This window comes from Morus notabilis, unplaced genomic scaffold (assembly GCF_000414095.1).
Source record: "Morus notabilis unplaced genomic scaffold, ASM41409v2 Scaffold182, whole genome shotgun sequence".
NCBI lineage: Eukaryota > Viridiplantae > Streptophyta > Magnoliopsida > Rosales > Moraceae > Morus > Morus notabilis.
The window spans coordinates 29,171-38,574 of NW_010364641.1; the positions used below are offsets into that span (position 1 = coordinate 29,171).

The following is a 9,404-nucleotide window of genomic DNA, read 5'->3' on the forward strand; positions in this document are numbered from 1 at the left end:
ACTCAAAACAGTTCATTTTATGAAAATATATTAGATGATACAGAGAAATAGATTCGAGTTATAGACGGGACCTGTTCAGTTTACTGATTTGAGTTTTTAATTTAAATTATGTGACTTTATGTGAGAATTTTTTTTATTGTAGTAAAAAAGTTAGATGTGATTGTTTCTGAAAACTTTTTACTGTAATAAAATTTGAATTTTTAACCCAAATCAGTAAAAATGAACGGAAAAATTTTTATTTTTTTTAAGAGAAAAAAAAAAAAAACACAGGGACCATGAGGTTCCCAATAAAAACCCATAATAACGTCGAACTTACTTGGGATTGAGGCAAACTATAACCAACTGTAACGTCATAATTAATTCACTATGCTATGAACGGATATTCAGTGAGATTTGATTTTGACTCTTTAATATTTATTTCGCTAGCTTTTGACGCTCTCAATAAAAGCTTCCTCCAAATTCTTGGTTAATATTTGCTTTTCTTCGCCTGCAATATCAACATCACCTTGGCTTTGAAAAATGATGGACACTATCACTTTACAATTGGTTTAAAAGTGATACAAAATTAGTCTTAAGAGGAGTAACACAGCTCTTGGTAATTTTGTAACAACACATAACTTGTGTATGGCATTGAATTCTCAAGCACACTGCCAAATTGTGTAATATATATACACACATATGTAGGGGTGACAATTCGTATCACGTGTCGTGTTTTGATCATTTTTTTAAATTTACAGTCAACCCAAACATGATCCGTGATACGAAATTTTTTAAAAACCGCAACACAAACACGACACGATCACTTTACGGGTTGACACGACACGACATGAAAATGACCTGTGACACGAAATTGACCTGTGAACCCGAAATTGACATGAAAATTGTATACTTTTATTTAGTTTTTTACATATTAAAAATAACTTAAAATTCATAACACACTAAAATACAGTAACATCCATTGAAATTAAGCAAATAATAGTATGAGATTTTGAGTATAACTATTATGACATCACAAGTTCATAATAAAATAAAAAATATGTAATTAAAAATATATGTATTTTTTAGTTTTATATGAGTTTTGTGTCGTATTCAGATTACGCGGGTCCAACCCGAAATACCCGTATTTTTCGTGTCAAATCAGGTCGACCCAATTCTGACCTGAACTTCTTTTTCTCAACCCTAACATATAAAATTTGTATCATTTTTGAATCGTGACCCATATTACCGACCCTACATGTATATTGTTTTTTGTTTACACATGCTTTATAGTTTATAGATCCAACCACCGCAACAAAAGTAACCCAAGATCAAACTCTCAAGCACCCCCAACTATTCCACCTCTTTGTTTCTTTGAATTTGAGATAGAGTCATTCAAACACCACACCTCATTATTATGGCCGATGTGCATTTACCATTAAACAATGCTAAAGGCTGTTCAGGAATTAGACCTCATGGTTCTATAGTACTGAGAGATACAAATGGTAGAAAAAGAGAAAAAAGAAAAAAAGAACACATAAGATTTATTGTAGTTTACCTTTAAAGTTGATCCACCTATTGTCTTTACGACATATTAATAATTAGGCTCTACAATTAAGCACACCAATGATATTCAACATCACACACTTTTAAGAATGAAATCCATAAACAGGGCTAATATTCTATTAATTATGGTGCTGAACACTAACTCCCAATGATGCTAACAAGCATTTTTTTTTTAATGTTAGACTAAGCCTTCAATCACTAACTATTCCACCTTTTTTTTTTGTTTTTTTTTTGTTTTTTGCTAATGAAAAAGGAGATTATTGGTGTCATCCCGCCCTCCATCACCATTATTTATAAAAATCTTAGTTCCCATCAAAGGAACATATATAGCATGACTCAACAGTGAGTCTAATGTTACATAGTCCATTGTTCTAGCAAGACCTTCTATATTGGGATGTCAATATTTGAACAAAGGAACATCTTGAGAATAGAAGGGGGAAAAAACATCCTTACAACACATTAGGGTGTTGGATTAGGTTTCAAACTCAAAACCTACCATCATCTGTAAAATTGGCTCTGATATTATATTAATAGGCCTTGAGCAGAACCCATTTCTAAAAACTAGCTCAAAAGAAGGGAGATTAAGGCCTCGTTCGTTTCGCTGATTCGAGTTGAGATGTGATTGTATGTGAGAGCTTTTTACTGTAGCAAAAAAGTTAGATGTGATTGTTTGTGAGAGCTTTTTACTGTAGCAAAACTCGAATTCTAAACTCGAATAAGCGAAACGAACGAGGCTTAAAAGTGTCCAAACCACATATAAACGTTTCATCAGTCTAATAACCTGCGATGGTCAAATTCACAATCCAACAAGTAGTGCCAAATTGTGATAGCTCAAAAACATCTATAATACAATGCTATAATTAATGTGTCAATTGTAAATTTAACATTTAAATGTAAAAAACACTCTCTAACGCAATACTATTTGTTATATTAAATTTCTTATATGTTATACTTTGTGATAAATTTCTCACAAAATATAGCATAAGAAAAATTTAGCATTTGATTACTATCGGTTAAAATGTTTACTTTTTTTCATGTAATCAATGCAACTTTTACATTTTTTAATTATTTTAAAAATAAAAGTTTACTTTTACAACTTTTAAAGTTTAATAATTATAAGAAAAAATAAATTTAATATTTTAAATAATATTATGCATTAGAAAGAAATGAAAAGAATATATCATATCATAGATTTTAATATTAAATATACAATTGACATTAATGTAAATGGTTTAACGTGTAAACTTCCTTATCATAGTAATTACTCCCAAAAGTTTTTTTTTTTCCTCCCTTCTTTCACTTATTAAGTTAATCAATGTGCTTTCCTTAAAAAAAAAAAAAAAAAACTTTAATGTGCTCATGACCTGGTGCGTGACTTGGTGTTTGCCGAAATAGCGTGTAATAAATGCAAACCGCTGAGAAACAGGGAATAGTATAAGTTGTGTTTGGAGTTTTATTTTTATTTTTTATATTTTTTTTAAAAAAATAAATACAAAAAAAAAAAGACATTAATAAATTTTTTTATATTAAAAATAATTTCTTAATAAAATTATTAAATATTTTTTAAAAATAATTTTTATTTATTATTTTTATATAAAAAATAAAATTATTTTAAAATAAGTTTTAAACGCACTTATATAATTTTATTTTAAAAGTCTCAAGAGATGCAAAGGGAAAAAGAAAAAAAAAAAACATTTACTAGGGTTTACCAATTGCCAACGGCCACTCTCACTTGAGCCCCCAATGCCCATTTCTCTCTCTCTCTCTCTCTCTCTCTCTCTTTCTCTCCTCCTCTCTCTTTTTCTCTCTCTTTCTTCTCCTTCAAATCGAAACCAAAATACCCCATCTTAACAACAACTAAAAAGTCTTCCTTTATAGTCCTACGAAAAGGGTGAAAAAAGGGAGGAAAAAAAAAAAACAGAGAAGACGATTTCTCTTTAAGGCGTTGAAGACTCTAAACCATGTCAAACAAGTCCCCAATATTTCCGATGCCAGAACCTCAACATTTCAGCGACTATGGCTTCGACCCTCAAATCGACTACTTTCAGGTTTCATTTCTTCTTCTCCATCTTTCCCTTTTGAGTTTGTTTTTTGTCATAAAAAAAAAAGATGTCGTTTTTTCTCATCAATATCTTTTCTTTTTAAAGGTCTTGGAAGAAGCGAGGAAGCACAAGAGAGAAACGACAAGATCCATAGACTCCATACACTTCAAGCTCCAAAAACCCGTCTCAAAAGACGATTCAAAGAAATCCCAGAAAGGGAGAAAGAAGAAGTGGTGGAGAACCGCCCTGTTCTTCTTCAAGTGGAAATGGACTCATCACCATGATCATCATTGTCATCATGGCTTTGAAGATGTTCATCAAGCGAGGGCCAAGGCCTTTAGGGCCTCAATCTCGGGCCCAGTTTACATCACGGAAAGCAGAAGTGGGTCCACCACTCCTGGCCGGAGAACCAACGGGCCGTCGTCGGGACCACTCGCCGGAACTTTGTCGCCGTCGAACAGGGATGAGCTGGACATTCCTTATCTCAGCCTAAGGCAGCTTAATATGGAACACCAACATAGAGTCTCTACTTCTGCCATGCCCATTTACTTGGTCACTTAGAGTTGTTTGTTTGATGCTTTTAAATTTTTAATTCTGTCGTGATATTTTTTTTTTAAAATTTAAATTTTAAATTTTAAGTGTCGAATTAAAAATTATTGAATTAAACGCACGAATCAAACATATATTTTAACTTACTAATTTTTTTTTTTTTTGTAATAATTTTGATTGGTTCTAGACTTTTGAGCTTCTTAGTATGAAAAAGCTCTAATCTTTACCAATTTATGTTAATAGGTTTTTTTTTCTTTTTATTTTATTTTATTTTAGTGCAAAGGGGTTTTGATCCTTTGGAATAGGGAAGGAAAAAGCTGGGATCCTCGTTTCTTGGTGTGTGTTTGCTTTTCCTTTTGGTTTGTGCAACTAATGAACTCGTGCTTTGACTAAAGCCTCTTTTTACCCCCCACTTTTTCACTTCAAGCAATATCTTAATTTTTTGTATTTTTTCTAACTTATTTATGTGTTATTTCATTCCCTTTTTATGATCTCTAGGAGGTTGTTTGGTTAAGAGATTCATCTTCTGATTTGAATCATGTTTATAATTTATTACAGTATTTTTTTTTATAAAAAATACACATAAATTAAAAATAGTTTTAATCTTATGAATTTAATCTATGATCTAAACGTATCTCTTATTTGTTGAATTATTATTTTATTGTTTTGATTTTTCAGACGGTTATTAGTAAAGTGCATTGTGGTAGTTGGGCAAAGATCATTTAAATCCTATAGTGGATTCAGCAAAAAATCCGAGAGTGGATCTCATGTGGATTGATCTCTTTTGTCGTTCCAGTTAGTTTAATGGGTTGGTTGGATTCAGCACCAATTGGAACCCCTTGTCTCTCTCCACGCCACGTGTCTTCTCTTAAATCAGTTTAGGTGTATGTGTAGGGTGGGACCCTCGTTACAGGCCCGTTAAACATGATCCCACATCTACAAGTTTGCCAACCGTTTGATGATGAAAAACTTCTTGAGAGAAATTTTTGAGGGCCACTTTCTGTTGAATGTGTAGCCAATTATGCAATTTAACATAAAAACGAAAACGGCAAAACTTTCACGAAATTGCCTTGTCAAGATGCAAAATGCACAACGGACGCTGAGCACCGCAACTGATAAAATAAGACTATTTTTCATAAATTGAGATCTTTTTTTTTTATTAGTGTGGTGCTAGGCAGGATCGATAGCTCAAAATATTGGCCGCGTTTAGAAATGATCATGTTTTTATTTTTTATATTTTTTGAAAAATAAAAATAAAAACGTTTTTAAAACAGCGTTTGACGTAATAAAGATAAAAAATAAAAATGTAAATGATTTTTTGATTTAGTGTAAAATGATAGAGAAATGAAAAATGACTTTTAGTCGTTTTTCATTTTTTATTTTCGTTTTCTCATCTCGAACAGAGAGAAAGATAGACATTAAGAGTTTTCTTTTTACATTGAAAATAATCTCTAAATAAAACTAACTAAACACATTTTTAAAAATAATTTTTATTTAAAATTAAAAATATTTTTATTTTTATATAAAAAAATAAAATTATTTTAAAATGAGTTATAAATGCCTCTATTATTTCATCAAGATTCCGAATGCCGACGGAAGAGAACAAAGTGGATCAAGAGGCGGTTTCGTTTTAAAAGCCACAAGACTACAAACCAAGGAGCGGCGGAATCATGTGGTGTGTTCAGATAGACGCGACGCTCCAAAAGCTTTACTATACTCACCGCAAACGTTTTTCACTTTTTTTGAAACTTGCATTGCCTGATCATGTCGTTTTCTCACGGACGACTCTGTGTAAGTTGCCTCTGTCAGCACAGGATTTGGTGCGGAAAACGTTCCACTCTTAATGAGCCTAAGGCCTTGAGTCTTTTTCAGCTCTCAAATTACCCCCTCTGTTCTCTCTTTACTCTGCCATCAAAGAAGCTCCTCCCATGTGTGAACCAATCCGAGGCTTTTCCTTTTGTCGTTTACTGGGACTTTCTTTTTCTTTTTCTTTTACTTTTTGGAGTGATTTTCTCACTGCTAGTACTAAGAAACATAACTTGTATCAATCTCACAGTCTCACACCCTTTGCTTAATGGTATGTGGTAAGTAATTATTTTGTGTGTTATTTTACCGTATCAATAAAAATGGTTGATTTGGCTGTTAAATTAGTTTTTTTAATGATTTTATATTTGAGATGTCATGATCTAAATTATAACACGAATTCTTACTCTAAACATAAGTGTTTAATATTGACACTCAAAAATCAAACCCTTAAAAACTTAACCTAGCCATTAAACGAACAATTCCTATTTACAAGATAAAATAACAGTTATTATCATCAATGACGGAGGCAGGAGGAGGAGCGGCATGCCCCAACATTTTTTTTATTTTTTTAATATAGTGGTTTTAATTTTAATATAGTAAGTATTTGTATAAATTAGATTTGGTCCTTTTTAAATTAGTAGTTCTTTATATTTTATTAGGCCAATCATGTGTTACGTATATAAATAAAAACTGTTATATATATACATGTTAATATAATTTTGATAAAAAAAAATTTGGCCCCCCTATCAATATATTCTGGCTCTAGTCATCGGCTACAATAAAAATTTCCTACATATTTGAACATAAATACTTTTCAAAATTATCCTCACGTATAATGTTTTAATTGTGTTTCTTTTCTACATAGAACAACTATTATGTTACAAGACCTCCTACATTTTGCTAAAATACAATACCTCCTACTTGAATCTTATACGTGATGTATTAAGAATACGATGATCTCGTTTATTTTATTAATTTAAATTTAAAATTTAAATATATTTATAATACAAGATCACATATAAGATTCAACATACAGTGGAATTGTTGGAATGCCAAATTGATAGCATATCCGTAGGACAAGATCCCATGATCCCCCTTGGGAGAGGACAATGAGATTTTTAGCTGCCCCCTAGAAATGGTCAAAAAGTTTTGGAAACTTGGGTTTTTGGAGATGACTGGGGTCATGTCGTACGACATCAAAGGTCCCCACTTGAAATGCCTTGTGCAAGACAAATCTAATGCCGTATAGGTTGGCAAAGAAATCTCCGACCACCAATTGAATGAGAGAAATGACACTTCGTAATGTACAATATTTTTTTTTTATGCCTTGTCTAAGACAAATCACAAATCCATGCCATATAGTTGCGTACCGGGTTCTGCAACCGCCAATTTAATGAGAAAACATAAACGCGTTTAAAATTTATTTTAAAATAATTTTATTTTTTATATAAAAATAAAAATATTTTTAATTTTAAACATAAATTATTTTTAAAAATGTCTTTAATAATTTTATTAAAAGATTATTTTTAGTGTAAAAAAAATCTTTTAATGTTTCTCTTTCTTTCTCTCTGCTCGAGAGAGGAGAAAACGAAAATAAAAAATGAAAAACGACTAAAAGTCGTTTTTTATTTTTCTCTTATTTTACACTAAATTAAAAAATTGTTTTCATTTTCATTTTTTGTCTTTGTTGCGCCAAACGCCGTTTTAAAAACGTTTTCATTTTTTTCTTTCTCAAAAAATGTGAAAAACAAAAACGATATCAATTCTAAACACGGTATTTTCGCTAACAATGTTTAGCTATCACATAAGCTGCATTATCCCTTAATTACTACCAATAATATACTCGTTATTTGTAAGGAATCTAGTTTAGTAACTGGCATGACTGGAGCCTTCATGTATCCCGCAATCCATACTTATAATATTAAAAATCTATAACTACTCTGAATGAAAATTCAAATTTTTGTTTTTTTACAAGAAAAATACTGAATTACGGTTCAAACTCGTGATTATGGAATTTTTTAGTCTAGTAAACTAAGTAATATATGGATTTTTTTTTCATGCTTTACCACGGTTGATAAGGAACTAATTTGGAAATGGTTTGTAAATTTGGATATCTTAATTAAATCATCGTGCCATAAGATTAAGGACCCGGACTTTCAAACTAGTGAAGCTTATTAATTCTCTCATTAGTCTTTGCAGCACAAGAAGAAAAGGAAAAAAAAAAGTAGAAAATGATTTTAGGGTAGCTAATTAAGATGCTATTGCTGACATTATCATATAATTAACAAATAAATTGTGCTAGATAGTGCTAATATATAATTAATCACATCTTCCTTCTATAAAAAATGTACTTGCTTTCAATAATGGTGAGAACTACAATCGTTAAGGAACCCAATTAATATCACAATTACTGTGCTTTCAAAGCTTAATTATCTCTAAAAGAATGCATTAAGAAAAGGCTTGTAAGGCAATCTATGAATCTCTCCCTCATTTTTGTTGTCGTTTTCGACATCATTATATCATAAGCCATAAGTACTAGGTTGCTTTTCATTCGCAGATTTTGTCTTGTAGCAAGCAACATGATGAAAAGTAGTGTGTAAATATGATATACATTGAACTTTTACGTAAACCATTTATCATTAATTTCAATTAGCACATACAGAATGTAATAATGAGTGTTTGATTATTATTAATTTCAGACTCGTTTACGCAATCAAATTAAGTCAAGGGTTCCCACTTCATATGACTTCGAACATTGGTTTTATTACTTGTATTAAGCTACAATTTTCATGTGATACCCTTGTCTCTATTCTCTAACCAACACGTTTACGCAATTGTTGTTCTCTTTCAATCTAAAGTTTATTGGATCTAGACTTAACGTTTGTTCGCAGCTGTCTTTAACTGAAAAAACTGTCAACTAAAATTTATTATCTTAAGTCATAATCTGCAGTGAAAATGTATTAGTGAGACATTGATAATGCGGGAGATGCATTATCTGATATTTAGCAACAAATTAAACTTGACGTTTAAAAAATAACCATATTTGAATCACAATCCACATCTTCGACAGATTCTCTTAAGGGTGCATTTGGTTGTAGTGGGAGAATGGTAATGAGAATGAAAATATAAATGGTAATATAATAGAATGGAAAGGAAAGATGATTCATTTGTTTAGTTCTACTTTTACAAATGCAATGAAATGAGATATGAATATGTTCATGTTGACAAAATTACCCCTCATGCTAATATAACTAATATCATATATATTCATATAATCATTTAATAACTAATATTATATGTATATATAATTATAAGGATATAATATATATAATTATACTTATAGTTATATAATATTTGTTATTATAATACAATCATAATATTTAAGGGTAATGATGGAAAATTAAAAGAGCTTAGAATGGGTATTCCTTTCATATGAGGAAGAAATAATGATCCATCCATTTGATG

The 9,404-nt window shown here is 30.7% G+C and overlaps 1 protein-coding gene across 1 annotated transcript; it reads left to right on the forward strand.

The window, feature by feature from the left end:
* Positions 1–3,301: 3,301 nt before the first annotated feature.
* LOC21390606 lies at positions 3,302–4,175 on the forward strand. Its single transcript, XM_010106833.2, has 2 exons — positions 3,302–3,590; positions 3,690–4,175. Exons 1-2 carry the CDS (start codon positions 3,504–3,506, stop codon positions 4,143–4,145), a joined length of 543 nt encoding a protein of 180 aa, XP_010105135.1. The 5' UTR covers positions 3,302–3,503; the 3' UTR covers positions 4,146–4,175.
* Positions 4,176–9,404: the final 5,229 nt, after the last annotated feature.

What these genes read in the sequence shown, in the direction of transcription:
- LOC21390606 (XM_010106833.2), top strand. Translation starts at nt 3,504, where the DNA reads ATGTCAAACAAGTCCCCAATATTTCCGATGCCAGAACCTCAACATTTC. An exon ending in CTCAAATCGACTACTTTCAG is followed by an intron (nt 3,591 to 3,689) that starts GTTTCATTTCTT and finishes TTCTTTTTAAAG; the next exon opens with GTCTTGGAAGAAGCGAGGAA.